General features: G+C 36.8%; 1 protein-coding gene across 1 annotated transcript in view; it reads left to right on the forward strand.

The window, feature by feature from the left end:
* Positions 1-22154, forward strand: part of LOC140232045 (uncharacterized) — a 50734-nt gene that overhangs the window by 27387 nt on the left and 1193 nt on the right. The window contains exons 3-4 of the mRNA XM_072312197.1: positions 11881-11971; positions 20229-20363. Coding sequence (XP_072168298.1) covers positions 11881-11971; positions 20229-20363 — 226 coding nt within the window. The remainder of the gene's footprint in view (positions 1-11880; positions 11972-20228; positions 20364-22154) is intronic.

Raw genomic sequence — 22154 nt, forward strand, 5'->3', positions numbered from 1 at the left:
TTGGCCGTGATTAAGCCATAAAGTGCTGTGTGACCGGGGTTTTAATCTAGTAGACATTAGTTGAAGTAAGAAAAGCGTGATATAAAGTTAGTGATAATTTTGTTTTTTTTTATGCATAGAAGTAGAAAGGGACACCTGAGAAAATGGGAAATAAGTAGTATATTAACAGGTTAGAGAAATTAGAAAGGAGAAGAAGAGGTATATATGTGTATTTATGATAAAAATGAGAGAAAGTAGAAAAAAACAGGGAGAATTGGGGAGTATCATTTGAGCAGTGATATGAGACTAAAGCAGCTAGTTTCGATTAACCTTCATTTCTTGCATCTGAAAAAAAAAAAAACTTGCTCATTGGAATCTATGCTTTTCCTCAAAGACTGTTTCATGCATCGTTCTCTTGCTTTGCCTGTGTTACTTACGCTTCCATTTATGTAGTTGCAGAACTTTGAGTGGATTGAATAAATTTACATAAAATTATTTTTTATTAAAGTGTTTTCACATTTCATTTACAATTTATGCACCAAGTTGTGTTATTGTAGGGTAAAGCTGGTAAAGAAGTATTGGCTTTTTCCAATTTCATCTGCTTCATCTGCATCTTTCATCTGCTGTTACCTTCAAGAGTATCTATAATTTTTCAGAGTACATGTACAATTGTACGTCTTACCAGAAATGCATTTGTGAACTTCTCAGTAAAAGAAAGACAGGTTATCCCAAATATATATAATGAAATGGAGAAAAAAAAAGTGGAGAAGATATGGAGGAGGTTGTGTTTGAGAAGGAGGCAAGAACGGTAGAGCTAGAAGAGGGAAAGGAAAAATGGAGGTAGAAGGAGAGGTAGAAGGAATAGATTAAAGAAGAAAGAAATAAATGGGAGAAGAAGAGGAAAAGATAGAATGATAGAAAAGATAGAATGATAGAAAAGAAAGGTGAGCGCTAGAAGGATTAAAAGGAGGAGAAAAGAGGAAATGGGAGGAGGGATGAGAGAAAAAGTTGTGGGAAAGTGAAAGATAGAATTGTAAATAAGAAAAGTGAGTGTTAGAAGGGTTATAAGGGGGAGAAAAGAGGATATGGGAGGAGGGAAGAGAAAAAAAAACGGTTGTTGGAGAAGGAAAGATAGAATGATAAAAAATAAAAGAAAGTGAGTGCAAGGATGGTGGGAATTGGAAATGAAAAAGATTTTCTCACACATCAGACAATGAACAGGAACAAGGTCTCGGCCCACTGTCATGGTGGAGGAGACCAGTGTGTGAAGGTGAGAGATTTTCCAACTGGTATGCATCACCATGGCAACTGGTGCAATCATGTGACCTGCCTGTACATTTCACGTGCGCTAGCCTTGGCAAAGGCTATGCTGAAGGGAAATGCAGCTAAAGATAGTGACTTTAAAGGTCCTGTTTACCTTTGGGAGCAGTGATTTAAAAAATGTTCAAGCTGTCACTTTCTATGCGTGTGTGTCAGTTGTATCACAAAACATCCTGCTGTATGATTTTTTTTTTTGCAGTAATTCCTAAAATAAAAGGAGATATCACTATTTTTCTCATCAAACCATAACTGTATGAATACAGTTGAGTCTGGAAACATGTTTATTATAACTCTTGTTCACATTTTGTATATTTAACAACACTTAACATCAATTATACTCGTTCAAATTTTTACATTGTTTATTTCTATCCCTAACTCACATTTTAGAACTATTTCGAAGCACTAATGCTGGGTTTTTGTTTCATCTGCAAAGGGTAAATTATGTCTTCAATAGCACACTGATGGAAAAGGAGAGAATGAGGATAGGAGGAGGAATGAGACTTCATTGAAATCATTTTGAATTAATATCCACATTTCACTCTTTTCTTTCACTCTTTCTCTTCATTTCCCTACCACTCCCTCTTTGCCCCCCCCCCCCCAAACCACCAGACAAATTCACAACTTGGGTATCCCTCTGTATATGGTTCTCAGTATTAAAATGTATTTGACATGAACACTGGTAAAGTGAAGGGAATCTGAATATTTGAATGCATTGGTTAAAAAAAAAACACAACTGTATGGAGTGCACTTCTCAAATATCAATATGTTCAAACCTTCATTTGCTCCTACATTTTAGGTAGACCTACAATTTTGCTAATAAATGTGTTTATTGAATGAAGAAAGTAATCAATTGTCTCACGATGTGCAAACGTTTGCACATCGTGAGACAACTAATTACTTTCTTCATTCATTCTTCACCACAATGAACCTCTTCCAATCTAATGTGTTTATTGTTTTACATATATGTATAAGAATGCAGATTGAATTTAGTATGCTTTTTATGTTATTATTCTTTACATTGCAGAGCAAATCAATGCAAGGGAGATTGTTTCGACAATGCAAATGTAACTAACGTGACTTTTGTGTCTCTATATGGTGAAACGATGCTGGAAGGTCGACCTACATTATACATATCTACTCACTAATGAAATGAAATGCCACAGAACAGTAAAGGTCTCATGCGCCTATCAATTACTTTGCTCCCTCTAAATTAAATCAAATATCAGTCATCTGCAACATGCAACACATTTAGCAGTATCTATGACCTACCTTGAAGATTATGAGAAAAAAGCAAAATCAAGTGTTGTCTTTGTTCATGTAATAAAGCTGTACAATTCAAACACAGACATTGATGTAGTGACATCAAATTATCCCCAGTTTAGCACTTCTCACATGTGAGGGTACACTGTTCAAGAAATCACATTATACAGTATTTGGCATAAAAATTTAATTTGAAAAGTGAAGAGTTTGTAGTGACAGGTTTGAATAGCTAGTGTTACTTGTTCACTTACTTTTTATGCCTCCGCCAACGAAGTGGCCGGAGGCATTATGTTTTCGGGTCGTCCGTCCGTCCGTACGTCCGTACGTCCGTACGTCCCGTTTTGTTTTTGTCGATATCTCAAGAACCGTGTGGTGGTTTTGCATCAAACTTGGTATGAGGGTATATCCTTGGGGGATGATACTTTGTGTGGATTTTAGGGTCACAGGGTCAAAGGTCAAAGGTCACAGGTTATTTTGTGAAAAAAAAAATTGAAATTTCATGTTTTTCTCCATATCTCGCAAATGGTTCAAGGTATCTTCATGGAACTTAGTATATATGCTTGTACCGATGGGCAGTGACTATCTAGGGAAGTTGGGGGTCATGGGTCAAAGGTCAGGGGTCAAAGGTCAAGGTCAACTCCTCAAAATATAACTACTTTCCTTATATTTATGCAGTGCCTGAAGGATTTTTTTAAAACTTGATGTATGCATGTATAACCCAATATATATTCTGTGGGAAGTTTCTTGCCAAAAGGTCAAAGGTCAAGTGAAAGTGCTAAATTGCACTTTTTCCTCCATATCTCAAAAATAACTCAAGGTATTGTCATGAAACTTACATATTTATGCATGTTCTACCTAACAGTGATTCTCTTTGGAACTGTGGGGTCAAAGGTCAAAGGCCAGGTTTCAATAATACTTTTTTACCATTTGATACTGAAATTATACTTATTCTCAATACCTTGAAAATTACTCAATGCATAAACTTGTAAAAGGGTCAAAAGTCAAGTGAAAATCATCAGTTCCCCCAAATACCTGCACTCTGACGTTTTAATCATTCATCCAATTGAACCTAGTTCTAGGAAAGTGAACATTCAGCACATTTGTGGCAAACCTGTCATTTTAATATTTTGCCAATTGTGTGAAACTGTCATCACACATTGTCAAGACATTGTACTATAGACCTATTAGGAGAACCATGTATTATGGCGGAGGCATACACCAGTCGCCGTAGCGACATTTCTAGTTTGAAAAATATCCTTGCTTCAAAACAGCCTGCACAATACCCCTCCCCCAGAAGAATTTATGTGTGATTGATTTTTGGAGCAGATTTATTATGTAGCCGTAGCCTGAAGGACATTTGAACATTAGTGGTTCAGTGCAAAAAATGGTTGAACTTGCTGAATGACCTATATTACAGTATTCAAATAGATGAGAAAATATTAAGTGTAATGGTAGATTTTGATGTAACTGAATTACAATACTGGAAGAAAAAAAAAAACAAAAACAACCCTAAAGCTGTCCATGAGATTATGCTATATCTGTGTGAAGGAAAAAACAATGAAAGTTGCCAGTATCTGATGACTATCTGACTCTAGAAGTGGAACCGTTACTTTGCTCCACTGTTGCTATCATAGAAAATCTATGGTTAGGGCTATGGGGAAAAAGAAATTTATTGCACATGATGATAATATCACTTAGCAAGGACCACAGGGTAAGAGGCTCTGAAGTCGCTTTCTGCAATCATATTCACATGCATGTGTTTTGACCTGGATACATAATTTGCACAGACATGCATGTGAGTGCTCTGCTGGAATTATTTTATTTTTATACTTTGAGGCTTTTTTTTTTATGTGCATGATAAGCATTAGTGCAGAGATTCCAGTACATTGGCTCATTTCATGCTCAATGTCATCTGCCTGTCTACAATGTATAATAGTGTTCAATTAACCATCAATACCGCTGCTGCCATTTTTTTTTTTTATCATGTCCTTGGTTGAATGGGTGCTAGAGGCATTATTTCAGTTGTAAATGAGAGCACTGGAATTGAAAAATGGATAACGAATATAATTATGTAGACCAAGATTTTACATGTGTTTTCAAGAAGTCGTAGCAGAGTACAATGTTGTAAGTCCAGGCATATCACTTTGTGATGAAAACCACAATGCGTGAAGTGCTATTTATAGGTGCATGCCAACTTTGTTGTATGAAACCACAGTATTCTGCCACATTTGACGTAGATTATCTATGCCTTCTACACTGGACAGCAAAAGAAAGTGCCCACTTATGTCAAAGGCCGCATATAAAAATTCACCACCTAGAAATAAACAATTTTGGTACACAGGTATGCTGCAATATCCATTTGTAATCACATACCCAATGCAAGTGATTATCTTTATTACAAAGGGGAAAAAATGACATGCACAGCATCTTGGTCAATGAATAAAAAGTCCCACACAACAGCACTTTCCACCATACAAAAATGGCCACTGAATGGATAACATTTTTAAACAACCAATATGTCAAAGTGAACATCTGTTTTGTCAAAATGATGTTAATGAGTGTATTCTGTATTTAGGGATGCTACACTTCCTGATTATGCTAATTCTCAGAATAAAATCAGTTAGCTCTTTAGACTGGACATTACTTTATTCTGGTCTAAGCAAGCTTCCATTAGAAAATTATGCCACGTCTTGTAAGGTTTGTAAGGCTCATTCTGTTACATTTTGTGACTTTTGATTCAGTGACCAAGATGCTGTGCATGCCATTTTTTTCTTTGTTATAAACATAATCACTTGCTATTGGGTATGTGATTACTAATGGATATTGCAGCATACCTGTGTACAAAAATTGTCTATTTCTAGGTGGTGAATTTTTGTGTGCAGCCTTTGACAGAAGTGGGTACTTTCTTTTGCTGTCCAGTATACTTCTGAGAATTTTGCAGCAGTCTGAATACATCATCTTGCTGAATGATATTCATTCCTGTTAGGAATATTTATTTGGGGGATCTTCTATGCAGAAACGCTATTCACTCTTGATTGCCTTTTTTCATTGTTGAGCACACGCGGATGTCAGTGTGTGGGATACTGGTGAAAATATTTTCTCTCATGCCTTTCTTATCTTTGAATTAAGGGCTGGCAAGTGGGTGATCTGCACTGGTGAAACTTCAAGCTATGAAACCTATTTTTCCTGAATGAAAAACAGAGTTTCCAAAGTGGTACTAAAACAGTGATACATGTGTACAATTGTAACTTTCTAGCAGATACTGTCGCACAATCTGCCAAACTAAGAATTATGGCGATTGGCCAGAGTGTGGCGAACGTGATAAATTATTGACCGAAGAGGCCAATGCAGTGTTTAGTCTACTTACACTCAAAGCCACACATCACATGTCTAATCAAGTAAATTGATTACCTGCTCTCTACCTAATGTACATAGTACACTGCGATGCACACCTTTTCTTTTTTTCTGCAGTTTTGTTGAGCAAGTACTGGGTTTGAGCAAAAACATCTTGCCTTTCGACAATGATAGCAAATTGTAGCTGGTTATATATATACAATGTATGTGTGTGTTTATGTGTACATGGGAAGTTTAATTTTCTCTTCTTTTTCCCCCTTAATGGTCTTTTTGCCTTAACTCATTGAAGACGGGTTGATTTTGCATTGTAGCTGGTTATATACAATGTATGTGTGTGTTTATGTGTATATGGGAAGTTTAATTGTCTCTTCTTTTTCCCCTTAATAGTCTTTTTGCCTTAACTCATTGAAGACGGGTTGATTTTGCTACAGCACACATTTCCCATAGACCCTTGCCTGAGTATGCTTGGGACTACTCCTCAATGGGTTAAAATATTCCTTTTCCTTTTGTTTGTTCTCTTTCGTAGGGGAGGGGAATGTCTACCTGTTCATTCATCCAACCATCTATCCATCTATCCATTTCTCAATCAATACATCTGACCTTCTCTCTGTTTATTGATCCAATTTTACCATGTCAATATGACTAATAGTTGACTACAGTACTTGTAGATATATGCATTTTGCATTACACATCAGTCAAATTTGGTTCGAGGACAAACAGTACTTGGCAGGCATTCAAGCTGAATTGAATATTAATTCATTATCAAAGGAGCTTTGAGGAAGTGTAAATGAGTACTGTAGTTAGTATTGTGTGTATGTATGCATAAAGTGTGTATCTGTAGATTAAAGGTGCATGGTCCCGGTGTTTTAGTCAAATGTGTACGCGGGCGCACGGCGCAAGTTTCCTATAGAGACCTACGCTATCGACTTCTCTTTGGCGCTTACGCATTGGCCCACTTTCCCGAGTCCGAAGAAGTCCGATTCACTGTAGTCAGTGGTGCGATCACAGTTCGGCTCATGATTCGGCTGAGGGGGATGACAGCTTAAGCAAACTTCTTTTGTGATGTCATAATAACAAGCACATATGCACGCACCCTGGCATTACTACAGACTGCGCGATGCGCAAAGAAGACAACAAAGGCAACGTTACTTAGCAACACCTACGCACTTTACTCTTGATGACAGCTCAACTTCGGTAACCTTCGTATCAATGTTAACGGTGATCGGCAGTATCATCAACAGCGCCATCTGTACTACCGGGACTATGCCCCTTTAACACATCCAGTTTCACTTGTATTTCGTATTCATCTTTGGAGGAAAGAAAAAAAAAATGGAAAGTACTTTTTTACCCAGCATGGTTCAGATTGTTGGGTAACATGGTATGATGTTCTGAATAGCTAAGTTTAATTTCTCTTTTTGTGGAAAATATTTTGGCTCACTGAGGTCTCATGTATTCATTGTGCATAATCATACACTTTTTTTTAAAGACACATTGCATACATTTGTATAATGTATAGTACATAGATTTTGATGCTTTATTAGAAGAGCATGGACAAATTTGGCTCAAGGTAGGATTTTATACCACAAAATCATGTCCCTGTAGCCAGCCATGTGCATTGCATCCCCCCTCCCCCTGGGGCTCAAATATTTTCAATGCCTCCACATTTATAAATTTGGTTTTGAAATATTTTAAAGCTACATGAGATACATTAGATACATAAGATTCATATATATATATATATATATATATATATATATATATATCAACCTTCCTGTATGTGATGGCAGAGTAGACATTGGTCTCTATAAAATTCTCGAGTTGAAATACTTTGTTTTTATTTTGAGAAATGTATGGAGGGTATTGCTATATTCAGGAGATCAGTATAACGTGAAGTCTGCTACATGTATTAAAAGAGGTTTTCCCCCTCCACCCCCCCCCCCCCCCCCATGAGCAGTACCGTGATATTAATACCGAGTTTGCCAAGGTCACAGAGTGTGAAGATCTCACCCTGCTGGTATAACCTTGTACCTGGTGCCATGGAAAGGCTCAGCAAAATTAAATGGCATTAACTAAATTAGCTTTAACACATCAAATGGAAACCATCAATATGTTTTCTTTCCCCCCCCCCAGAAAAGAAAGAGAAAAAAACAAAACAAAACTAAATCAAACCAGAAAAAAGAAGGAAAAGTAAATAATGAATAACAGTCTTGTCACAAAACCAGTGAAATACAGCCAGACTAGTCTTGGCAAGTCAGGTAGGAACATATTGGACAAAAGTTGTTGCTGTAGTTTACTAATTCTGTTCTTTCGCATCTGTGAAACTCTACATGAATGCATGTTTGTTTGTTTTTTTTTCAGGACTGTGTGGTATTGCATGAAGTTGCTGGGTTGTTAACATCATGAAGATTGCAAAAGTGATGATTTTTCTTAAAATTCTTCTTTAAAATCTATTTATATTTTTCATGAGGGGTTAAATTTTGAATATTGTAAAGCAGTATGATTATTCATAGATGTGTGTTTTGTAAGAAAATAACATTTTGTGACATCACATAATTTATCAGAGGACTCTAATGATTTAAACCTTATATTGAAGACGATTATTTCTTTTCGAGTCTCCCTATCGTATATAAATGTAAACATCCAGTCGCTAGTGGTCAAGTCTGTACACTGGCCGTACCCTTCGTTCAAATGAATGAAGTGATCTTGCGTACCCAAGCTCACCACACGGAATTAAAACAGGGTCATACTTTCGGGGTTCACAGAGTTACTGTGCAGCAAGCACGGGCAGAGCGTATAGGCGGTAATCACATCTTATTTTCCCGCTTTTTATATTGACTATTCAACATTGTCACTTCACAATAGATTGTTTATGCATTTTCAGAGCTTTTGATATTTGTTTTTTTTTCTTCAACACGTAACAGTTGCTATGAAAATCTACAAAATTGTTGTAGTTTAGAGATGGAGATAATGCTCCGTGGTTTTCGTGTTTAATCAAATAGAACTCGCGCTGTGCACTGGCTTAGCATTGTAGACTCCATGTAATGGATATTGAATAGCGCCACTGCCATTTGAGTTTATGCAGCCTATATCTTACTAAGATATGAACTCAGTGACCTAGAACATTTTCCTAAAGCTAAGCTACCGATATTGTAGCCTTTCTGCTAGCCAAATCATCATTATTATCATTACCATTCCAGCATTGCCAGTTGCCCATTGCTATATTTTCTTGAATGTTACTTACTTTTTTTTTTTTTTTTGGGGGGGGGGGGGTATTTCTGACACAAGGGTCAAGTGAGGGCACAGTGGGTAAAATTTATCACAGGTCAAGATAAATGTATCTCTTTGTGGCCCGTGGTGATATTTTTGACATCTGTTGGTATTGACCAGGTTTAAAGGGAAACTTCTGTATGAAACTGACAGCAAGAGTTGAGTTGATCCAGTACATGTTAAACTCTATGAACTACAGTACACTCCCATTATATAACAAAGTCCTAGGGACCAATGGTTTTCTTTTGTTGTAGCAAAATTTCATTATAGCCAAACACTTAAGTAAATAAAGATGATATATAGATGGTCATTTTGGGACCTGAATTTTATTTTGTTGCAATGAGAATTTCATTTCAACCATGTTCATTATAATGGGAGTGCATTGTATTCACTTACTTTCCAATTTCTTGCATCCTGGTCTGCTGTAAAGATTTGTTGGTGTGTTTTTTTTTTTCATGTTTAGCTATCAGAAGCATACAGTTTGAATTTATAACCATACAACTGTACTTCATTGATTTAAGCTGATGAATATGTTTTTGTGTTGTTTTGGATGCTGTTTTAGAGATCATGTGATATGACCAATATCACTCAGAGTGAATAATATGGTGATAACGTCACACACATTGATTATACTTATATACTGTAAAACATGATATATTCGCGGCATGAATTTTTCGCGAATTGGAGCCAACAGCCTTTTTTTGCGACATGAAATTTTCACGAACTGCCACTGGCATTCAGTGCACATATACAGTGTAGACAAGAACTTTCGCATGCATTTTAATTTCGCGAATCTTGGCACTCACGAATTTCGCAAAATTAAAATGCACACGAACAATCCTTTTTACAGTATACACAGGGAGCTTATCATTCAATGCAATGCACTCATTCAATATTATGTGTTTTCCCCTGCACAGGGTTTGGGTATTGAATTTCATACCAATGATTAATGCACATCAATCAGATTTGAATTACAGAAAGTGAAGGAGACTATGTTTTTAAAGGTATTAAATATTTGAAGGCCAGGTGGTGACTATTTTTTGAATCAGGTCCATGAATGTCTTCAGGCAAGCTTCCTGCAGCTGCTCACACACAATGAATTGCCTCTTCCGTGTTATTCTCCCGGATTTAGTATGAAGAGAGCTTTTCCTTACCTGCAGGCCATGCGCAGAAAGTGTTTATGCTGTTGAACGACCTTGCACACTATTGTATGCATACCTTTGAAGAGTAAAATCTTCTTGTTATTTGAAAAACAAGAACAATAACAACAACAACAACAACAGCAACACAAAGCCACCCAACACGCCATGCTGCTGCACAAGCCAGATATATCTCTCTGTGAATGCCATAGTACAATTCAATAACTAATTTCAGAAGTCTCAGTCAAAGTACAGCTGTTGAAGCAGTAGAAATGTCATGAGGTAGGGTTGGTTGGAGTGTTGGTTAGCTTACTCTCAGAATCACACTTTGTTTTCACAAACAGCACTTTCTCAGTGATATAAATGTTTGTAATGAAGTATTGTATATGCCAGTGAAAAGAAGAAGCCATTATACATAGAAACAAGGAAAAATTGTGTTTTTTTTTTATCCATCCACCAAGAAAATTGTCTTATGTACCAATAGGGAGAAATTGTTTGATGATTTTTTGACTTTGAAAAAAAACCCACAGTAGATTTGTAGGTTGACAGTCGAGCCTTGTGACAGCAAAGCATACTTTTAAGAGAATATTCAGTCAGGGTAGATATTTGATATTTATTTGATCCTTGGACTTGAGACCAAATTCACATTTTAGCATGACAACTTCTCAAAAAGGAAAGATAAAATAGTGTGCTTTTAAGCCACCTTGATGCGATTAAGTGCATATATGTTTTAGCAAACCTTTTGTGATTTGCTGTTATTTTTTTGAATATTGTGCAATCAAGTGCATTTTGAAATACAATAACATGTAGAGAATTATGAAATAAATGTGAAAATGACCTTGGTATCGTGAAGGTGTCTGACGATATCATTTTGTGTGTGTGTGTGTGTGTGTTTGTGCTGTTAGAGCTATGGTTGTAAACCGTAAAGAGCAGATGAAATAATTACATTTATATATTCCATTTGTCTCTCCCTGTATATGAGTTTTTTTTTATAGAACCTTTATTACTCTTTTTTTCCCTCCACTGTGTAACCTGGCTGTGAAAGGCAAAAAACTCCCTCTCTTAATACTCTCTTTTCTCCACCTCTACACTTATGTCATGGCTTTTTGATTATCCTGTCATATCATATTCATTCCTCTTCACCCTCCAAGATTAACGAGCCGTGCATATCCATATTTACTAAAAGGTCTGCAGTTCACACAATTATATCCCTAAATGGCCTCTGCAGCCATGACCCCCCCCCCCCCACCCCAGAGATCCTAAAGAATTGACAACGTCTTCTGATTATTTTCATCTTCTTTTTGAATGTATGAATATTCCACCCTCTCGACTCTATCTCAAGTAGCCATTGTTTGTTCACCTGTTGTATGCCATTAAAGATCTGAGTTGATGCTGGGAAGGATATGCCTCGCGGCAAGGTGTAAGGAGCGTCGTTTAAATTTTCTCGATTGGGTAAATACTCAGTTTGTTTGACATTCGAATACGACAGAATTATTGAACATGTAATATATTTTTATTATCTCTCTTGTCTCTCCCTCGCCTTTTTCGGTTGTCGTGGCAGAGTGCAGCGTGCAAGTTTCAGAAGGAGCTGTGTTGGTGTATACAGCAACTCGAGCTTGGCCTGGTCAATATGAAGCCCAATGCACAACAGGGTAAGCCTCACAGCTGTAATTACGCTGGTTTCTTGTTCCTCAATTCATCCACACGGTAATCTTGAACCCTCGAAAATCAATACATCCACACTGTAATGTTGACCCTCAATACACACACTGTTATCACAATATTGCAAACATGATCGAAAGAACATGTAATAGTTTATTTGGCATTATGGAGATCTTTGTGAAGACTCTGACTCAGTGAATTATAAACAAGGTTGAGCTGTTTACATGACATTTACACAACCAGAATGACCAAAGCCTGATACATGACAATGCCTCAAGACCGCAATTTTTGTAAGGTGTTTTTAAAAACGTGACTCTAAGTGATGAGACTCTGAAATGTTCAAGGATACTTTGATGGGCATTTAATATGATTCTGTAATCAGATGTCCACACAAATTCTGTTATCTATAGGAAAGGGCCCTTTCATAGTGTTGTGCAGAAAGCTCAGGATATTGGTTATCACACCTGCATGCATCTTGCATTTCAAGGCCAATGTTCCTCTGTTAGCAAATGCTTAATGCACTGGTAGTGTCGTGAAAGCTGCCAATATGTGTAAGTGACCATTGCTTGACAAGTGGTTCTGCTCCGCGGAACAATTGCTGCTGTTAGAACCAGCCTTTTTGTTTAAAATCTTTTATTTTTGGTCTTTTATATGTAGCTCGCCTGGGCACTCAAGTGAGCTATTGTGATCGTTTGCCCTTCATCTTGCAGAGTACATTGTGCACAAGTTATTTTACATTTTTATCATTTTCTTTTTTAAAAAATTCTGAATTTTGGCCAAGTACAATGTATGGCAGGGATCATTGGGGAGATTGAATCATAGTCTGTACAGATGGTGGTGGTGCCTTATTGGGGGGGGGGGGGGGGGCTTGAGTGGGGTCCAAGCACCCAAAATTAGGAACATCTGTCCAAGGGGCCTGCAGCAATCCCCATAATCTCAAGATTTTTGAGAGATAGTTTACCTCAAAATGGAGTGGCAAAGTACACTGCTCTGTTATGCCAAATGCCTGGGTTTCTTGCATTTCCATGCCTGTGCACTGTAATTTTATGATCCCTATATCTGACTTTGTTGACATTGCACATGTGTTGCCAGTGCTGATTTCGCACAGGGTCAGTTTATTCAAATTCACACACAAGAAACGAATGCGTGAAAGGAAGCCACACTTTTAGCCATTGCAAGCTGATAGGGCTGCCACACTTGCAAACAAGGTCACCACTCCACCAGTGGCTGTACAGTATGTCCCCAAAAAAATTACAACGGGACCCTTCGCAATGATATCTTTAAAAATAGTGAATCAATCTAAATACAAATTCAGGGTATGAAACTATAACTCATTGCCCACATCTTACAGAAAACCCCACTAAATTTGCTGTAGTGGTCAAAGAGAAATACAGAATTTTGTACAGGATGTCGGGAATCTCTTCTGTCCAAGTTCTGTCTATTATTCACACACAAGATCATCGAAATGCTAAACTCGTAAGAATCCGATTCATGACATGCTTTACAACAATCCACATTTCTCTGTAACCGCTTAACCAAATTGAATGGTGATTGCTGCAAAATAGAGCTAAAATGTTATATTTTAAGACCCTGAAGTAGCATTTAAAAAATTTTATCATATTGACCGTTATCAATGCGAAAATCTGATTGTAATTTTTTTTGGGACATACTGCAGTAAGACGCCCCAAAAGTTACAATCAGCTTTTCGAGTTGATAACACCCAATATGATCAACCTGTCTAAGTGCTGCTTCAGGGTCTTAAAATATAACATCTTAGCTCTATTTTGCAGAAAATCCCATTCAATTTGGTTAAGTGGTCACAGAGAAATGTGGATTCTTGTAAAGCATGTCATGAGTCTGATTCTTCCAATTTTAGCAATTCGATGCTCTTGTGTGTGAATAATAGACAGAATTTGAACAGAAGAGATTCCCGACATCCTCTAAAAAATTCCTCGTTTCTCTTTGACCACTGAAGCAAATCGAATGGGGTTTTCTGTAAGATGTGGGCAATGAGTTATAGTTTCATACCCTGAATTTGTATTGAGATTGATTCACTATTTTGAAAGATATCATTGCGGAGGGCCCCGTTGTAATTTTTTTGGGGACATACTGTATAAAGAATATATACCCTTGCAGCACAGAAATAGCTCCATTCCTCCCCCCCATTCTATACCAGGTATTTTCTTCTCACATGAACTAAATATGAAATGGAGTTCAGACTGCCTTCCTCAGAGGCATGTCTCTTCCCATGTTTCAACTCTTAACCCATTTTGTAACCTGGTGGCCTGTGTATAAGTCTATGGGCTTTTCGGAATTCAGTGTGTAACGGGTTAAGCCATTTTCTTGTGGTCCTGAATTCACTAGCCATATTTCTAATTTGTCTGGGCACTGAAGAGGATTTTGTTATGGTAATCATCTCTGTGCCTAATAGTCTTCATGTTATTTTAATGAGTTTGTAATGAGTAGAGATTCCAGGTAGTTTTGATGAAGGATTATGAATAATGTAAAGAGAAGGTGACTAAGGTGACATTTTTTTGGTGTGTTTTTACCTGAATTGCTAGCAAGGGTCAAATTTACATGCATCATAATCTTACCAAATGAGAAGTGTTGTAGTAGATGACACAAGTAAACAAATTGTACATGTATGAAATGTGAGGTTTAGCAGGGAGATTTGCCTGTTTTCCTCTAAAATTCTTTTTTAATGTGACATGTGTCATGCTTTGAGGTTTACAGTCTCTTAAAAAGCTTAGTCTGTATGCAGATTATGTGCTGCTAGTTTTGCCATTAAACTGTTTCTTTTTTTTTTTTAGTATTGATTTGCTTGGCTGTTCTTTTTGAGATGCTGATGGCAATAGACAGCGAATTTAAGATTTCAGACTTTATTGAATGTGTAGGTGTGTAGGAGTGTAGGTGTGTGCCAGTGTGTGTAATTCATTGCCTAATCACGATTATGAATTTGATGTGCGCTGAGTGAAACGCAAGGATTATGGGATTTGGACACCCGGCATATCGTTGATGCACAAGATCCACACTGCGAGTTAAGTTAAAACCAGCCTCAAAGGCATGTCAGTTGTCAACCCGTCCTCACTTATCTTTATCCCATGCAGTCTTTTATCCTCAAGCATTATCGCAGAAGAGTGTACATTGAAGATGAGTCCCGAGTATACTCCAGCAGGTGTCTAGATGGGAAAATGCGTGTTGTACCAAAATCAGTCCGTCCTCAATGGGTATATCAATAACTCATTTGTGTATGTTTGTGTGTGTTCTCGTAGACAGCTTCAATTCAGAGACAGTGTAGTGTTTCACTTCAGGCAACTGGGGATACATTTTGCACCATGCATAAGCCTGCATGTTTAGAATATTCAAAACTAATGAAAAAGTGCCCTCTTACGGCCCTAGCGGGGTACTTTAGTGGTATATAATGCACCTGCCCGTTCTGCATATTTAGGACCTGTATGCAATGGGCAGATAGTTTTCACACTCTTCAAATGGGGGAAATATGAACATTTTTACATGTATCCTTGATTGTTCTGAATGCACCTATACACTACATGAAGCTTGATTTTTGACTAACTAAACTGAATGTAAATATTGTTTTTTATTGCTTACAATTTCAAATAGGGAATTTATTGAAAAAATGTAAATATCTTTTTTAAAGAAAACATTAAAGAAGGAGATGAATGGGGAAGAAAACAAAAGTAACAAGTAAAGTAGATGTTGAGGCACTTACAATTAAAGATTAGAACAATCTAGTCTTAAAAGCAGAGCTGCAAAGTAGTATGTTTTTAATTACCGTATTTGTTTATTCATTTATTCATTAATTCATTTCTTCATATATGGGGATGAAATTTGTTTTAGCATACTTTGTTCAATTTTCCTGTTTTAGAACATGATTTTTGCTTTCAAAACATTTTTTTCATGCATAAGTGTATTTTTATACCCCCGCCACACATAGTGTGAAGGGAGTATAAGGAATCAGCGTGATGTTGGTCAGTCGGTCGGTCGGGCTGTCGGTCGGGCGGTCGGGCAGTTGGGCGGTCGGTTGGTCTGTTGCAAAATCTTGCGTCGCGAACTCCTCCTACAGTTTTGAAGTAATTTAAATGAAACTTAGGGTAAATGATGATATTGAGGTATAGATGTGCAAGACATGTTTTTTGTGTTTGTCGGACAATGCGTTGCCATGGTAACCATAATTTTACCAAAACCTTGTGGATTGAATGACTTCCAAAGTATTTGAGCAATCAATTTCAAAATTGGTATCTATGATGATCTATAGGTGTAGTTATGCAAGACGCTCTTTGTGTTTGTACTTGACAAAGCGTTGCCATGGTAATCTTGTGGAGTGAACAACTTCCACATTTTTTAAGCAATTGAAATCAAATTTGGTAGGCATTATGGCTTTGAGGCATAGATGTGAAACACATAATTTTTGTGTTTGTCAGTTAAAGCGTTGCCATGGTAACCATAATTTTACCAAAACCTTGTGGATTGAATAACTTCCACATCATTCAAGCAATTAAGGGCAAATTTAGTATGTATGATGACGGGAGGTGTAGTTATGCAAGACACCAATGTGTTAATATAAGAAAAATGTGTTGCCATGGTAACCACTCATTTTTGTATCAAAGTGAACCGCTTAATCTATGAAGGTGAAATTTGGTGTGTATGATGCTTTTTAAGTGTAGTTTTGCAAAATATCCTTTGTATTTGTATCGGACAATGCGTTGCCATGGTAACCGCATGTTTTTTTTTAAAATCCTGTGGAGTGAACTTCTTCCACAGTTTTCAAGCAATTGAAACCAAATTTGGTAGGCATTATGGCCCTGAGGTATAGATGTGGAACACATAGTTTTTGTGTTTGTCACACAAGCTGTTGCCATGGTAACCACAATTTTACCAAAACCTTGCAGATCGAATTACTTTTCCATCATTCAAGCAAGTCAAATTTAGTATGTATCGTGATCTAGAAGTGTAGTTTTGCAAGACACCAATGTGTTAGTTTAAGGAAAATGTGTTGCCATGGTAACCACTCATTTTGTATCAAAATAAACCATTCAAGCTATGAAGGTCAAATTTGGTGTGTATGATGGTCTTTAAGTGTAGTGATGCTGGGGGAAAGCATGTTTCTACTTGCTGTAAGTTTTATACTCAGTGTCAACTCTGTAATTGTACAGTAAGCTAAAATTATTCTGCTTCCAATTCAACAAATGCACAAACTTGGTATTAACATCATTGCCCTTACGACATCACATACTATAAAGCAACACTAGGGGCGGGGGTATTAATCACCTTCAGTGATAATTCTAGTTTCATCTACAGAGATAATCTGAAAAGGGATACTGTTGCATATTTACATGTAAGCTATTCATGTTGGAAGTTTTTGCAGTGAATTTCTTTGATGTCTTTGACCAACATGACAATGAAATTCACAGTGGAGGTTTTTTATTTTGTAGGCCTGTACCAGGTATTTCAGCCCAGGCACTGATCTTCTGAAAGCACTGACATTATTGTGAATGTTATCAGCAGTAGATATGAACACCCTTGTGTGGTTGGCCGAGCAGATTCAGTGAATGTAGTACTACAATGAAAAATATCTGAAATTTGAAATTACACGTCTTTTAGTCTGTTTTAGCAATTATTTCATTGTTTGATTCGATCAGTTCCTTTGATCTAAAGGAGTGTTGATATGGCGACTTTTTAGTTTGCTAGGTTGAATTGTTTTTAGTAATGGGAATATGGACATTTCTACATTGTATTTTGTGTGTGTGTAAATGACAGTGACAACTGCATATTTACGGTAAATCTGCTTAGTATCCAAATACACATTTAACAAAAGCCAAAGAATGTGAATCACAGGGAAGTCAAATTTGAATCCTAAATTCAGAATTGCGAGATTGCCTCAAAACTCAAAGTGTGCACATGAATGTACTGTGTGCCTTGAAAGGAAAGCAGCTCCGTAGGAAAAAAAAAAAACAGTAAAAAGAAATGAAATGCAAGGGAGCTGTAATGTTATCCTTCAGTCCCTGAAGTGAAGGCTGTAATTACGCAGGGGATTTTGACGTAGGCATTTGCTCTTGTATCCAAGGTGCAATATACTGAGGAGAAAGGCAGAGAACAGGAGGTTAAGTACCTCCATCCACAATTGTGTGGTGCCTTGCACGTAAAGGCCCAGAGTCACGCGCGCTGGCTAGATGGCCAAACTTTGGGGTATATGCAGACACGCAAACCCTGCGTCGAGCTATCGCCGGTAATGGATACAAGATTAGATTAGCAAACACGTGAGGCAGGTACACGCTGTATTACCCCAAGGAAATAACCCATTCTTTGAGGATGGCAGTCTGCTTGTATGGGAGCTTTCCCTACCGGAAGGCAGCAATATTGCAGAGGGCCATTATACAGGTGTACTATTAAAGTGAAGAAATATGCAAGGCAAAATCCATTCTCTATGTAAAAAAAAAAAAAAAAAAAAAAAAATGCCTACAAGAAAGGCTAAAATCATTCCATCTGTAAGTGTGCTACTGTACCTGCATTAAGTACTTTTAAAAGTAATAATGACTTATTCTTACACAGGACATTTTATTAAAGTGGTGATTATTAATGTACTTCTCAGATAGAATGAAATAAAGTGGTCCATTCACATTGCACAAATTAATTCAAATCAAATTTATTAGCATTATTAAAATTGCACAATACATTTAAATTGGTATTAGTGATGTTTGTCCAGTGACCAACATGAATGTGATTACATAGAAAGTGATGGTAGTGACCGAGTGTGTGAATGTGAGAAAACAGTGCTGGAAGCCCAGTGTGGTGACAAGACTACGTCAGAAAGCAAGGGCATTTACGATTAAATGAATGGTACACAATTATTTGTCCTCCATTGTTAAAGTCGTGGACATAACGAGGGGAGCAGATGCTGTGAACGTCATGATGACGTGAGAGCCACCAGTTAGTGTGTTTTCAGAGGAGAGAGGTACAGATACTCACAGTCACAGATGATAAATCAAGATATCAGGTACATGTAGCATTGGGTGTAAGACATGTTACAGATTAGAATTAGGTTATGCTGCATCCAGAGTTCAATAGGAAACAATATGATTTTCCAGTATTTAGTACTAACAATAAAATGTGATAATATGATATTACCTCATGAGAGTATGACTTTTCATCTTTCAAATAAAACATAAATGAAACCAATATAAACTGCATAAAACTGCCTAAAACCCCTTCATAATATGCAATGTAGAAAGATGTACTACTACATTCCTGCAACCCCTGCAAAGATGTTTATAACGATAAACCTAAATGGTTGGGAAATATGCAGATGTTTTTTGACAATTTTCTCATCAGTGTTGATGAATTAGCAACATTTTACATGCCCGTTCTTACCAAGGATAATTTTTTTTTTTGACATGTCACGTGCCAAGGGCCAATGGGCTAGTGGTGGTGTCAAGATTTCATGAAAATCTGATTTTCCTCTCCAAAATCTGATATATTTTTTTAAAGGATATTCTTTCTGTTCTTTTATGTAAAGAAGTTGGCATTTCTATTCATCCATGCATGAGGGATAGCTTTCAGTGATGTATTGTTTGTGATGGAATCTCCTCTTTCACTTACTCCTCGTTTTCTTCCTCCTCTTTCTCCTCCTCCCCCTCTTCCTGTTCTTCCTCCTTCTCATCTTCCTGGCCAATGCCCTCAAAGCATGGAAAGTTACAATCAGCCAAAAATAAGAACCAAGTATAAGAATGATAAAGTTTTCATTACATTGTCATACCTATCAGTGGTCCATTGGAACTTGTGTAGGAGGTACACTGCAATTTCATGGTTGTTGTTTTTTAATCAACAAAAGAAGACTTAATTGGGAGATTGATGAAAATTCATAATTTTGTAAATTGTACTCACATGTATTCTAATTTGTTTTGCTCCAGAGTTTATTGGTATGCATTATGACCAGTAAAAAAGGGAAGAGCTCTCACCAAATTAAGTCTGGCACAACAACAAAGCGCATACATTGAGGTTCTCTATGTGAAGGTCACTAGTTTGACTGAAATACATAAACCCCAATGCATTCAGTGTTGCCATTTCTCTACCATGGTAGTAATGATTAATCAACCTGCACATTGTAGTATCTCTTTGTATTGTGGAGAAATAACAATATCTTTTTCAGTGCATTCCATACAGGTGCGAATACTAAACTTTACAAGCAGAAAATTTACCAATATTCATCCTTTTGTTTGTGTCCTGAAGCGCAAGAGGCTGAGCGGCTGCTGAAAATCCTCAAGTCCTCCAAAGCACCCATGGCCAGGAAGCGTCAGATCATGAGGGCGTCCTTTGGAAACTACCGCGCCCGCATGCAGCAGGAGGAGAAGAAACATGCTGAAGGTGAGACACCTCTGCTTGTTGTGTAGAACAAACCTAAAGCTGGTCTGTTGTAGACAGATCATTTAAAGGAGACCTCCGGATGATTTTGAAATTTTTGCATTTGAACAACTATAAATAGTTCAAAAATTTGAACAACTTCAAAAAACAAAACAATTTGAACAACAAAAAAAAATTTGAACAACTTCAAAAATTTGAACAACTATAAATTAGTTATACTGAGGACAGAGTTTCAGAACTTATGATCACTGGGATTAAGAATAAGAATATTTTCAAAATTTAGAACAAATTGCAATGAACAAGGATGATGACATGGCAGAGTCACCATAAGTATGCGTGAGTTGGGGCTCAAGGAAGCAGAACTTTTTTGGTTAATTTGGTTAAGGTTTTTCAAAGCATTGTTTCTCTTATAAAGAACCAAAATGAATTCAACAAATCAATACATGGAGTTGTTGATTTATGTACTACATGATGTGAAATTTTGAAAATCGTTTGGAATGTCCCTTTCAAGGTCTTGTTTACCATTGAGAGCAGTGATTTAAAAAAATGTTTGAGTTATCACGTTTGATGCATATGTGTAGGTCAGTTGTATCACAAAACATCTTACCATATAACAATTTTGCAATAGAGCCTAAGATATGAGGAGATATCACTATATATTAAAAAAAATAACTGTAGATGGTTTATTCTAGAAACAATTTCATTAGAACTATTCTTCACATTTTTTTTTTTTAAATTAACAACAGTTGACATAAGTTTTTTTTTTATACTGATTAACATTCTAACGTCTGATGTTTCTATTCCTAACACACATTTTAGAACTATTTTGAAGCATTAAAGCTGGCTTTTTGTTCATCTGCAAATGGTAAATAATGCCTCTAATATAATTGCCAGTCTTTTATTCTTATTGTTGTTGTTGTTAATGAATAAACAAGAATTTCTTTTTCCCTTACTACAAAACTTGTTTTAGACACATATGACTTATGATTTCTGTGTACGCGTGTCATGTGTTTCTTTCTGTGGGTGTATAGGAGTCACACCTATACACCCTGTGTTTGAGTATAGGTCTGTGTTTAGTGATGAATTTTTGTCTGTTACAAAGGAATACTCTTGATTAATGTGGTAGCTGCCTTTATGGAGATAACACATCATTATTCTGAGTGCTAGTCGCTGTACCACTAATGAAATGGTCTTTTTCATTCCTTTGGGCAGTCATTGTGATTATTTTTACAAACAACCTTTGGCTATACGTGAATTACCATCTTCCGAGAACTTTATTTATGGATCATCAAACACTCTCCATCCTTCAAATGCCTCTTGTATCAAAGGCCTTGACGTAGATGTGCCTATCACAAAGACTGTCAAATGGTCAAACAGATAATGGCTTACTGTATCTGGAGGTATTTTTAGGTCTGATGAACGTCGCAGCATCCAGCTGCTGGTTTATTTAATCTAATTGACTGATTACAATATAAGCCCTGAAGGTGTTATAAATGCTCTGGACTTTCAAGCAGAAAACGAGAGGATTTCCAAGGAATCTGGATACATGTTGATGCAATACCAATGCAATACCCCTTCCATCTCTAAATTTAATGGGGGGGGGGGGGAGGCTCCCAAACAACTGTTTACATAAAAAAAGAGAGAGAAAAAAAACTAAGTTCATTTAATAACAAAGATGATTATACTTCAAATGAATAGAGTTTTGACTAAGTGAGGTAATAAATGTGGGGGGCATTTCAATTTAGAATGGTATTTAAAAGTTACCAGTTTGTAGTTACAGCATTGTTATTTCAT

This window comes from Diadema setosum, chromosome 8 (assembly GCF_964275005.1).
Source record: "Diadema setosum chromosome 8, eeDiaSeto1, whole genome shotgun sequence".
In the NCBI taxonomy this organism is placed as follows: domain Eukaryota; kingdom Metazoa; phylum Echinodermata; class Echinoidea; order Diadematoida; family Diadematidae; genus Diadema; species Diadema setosum.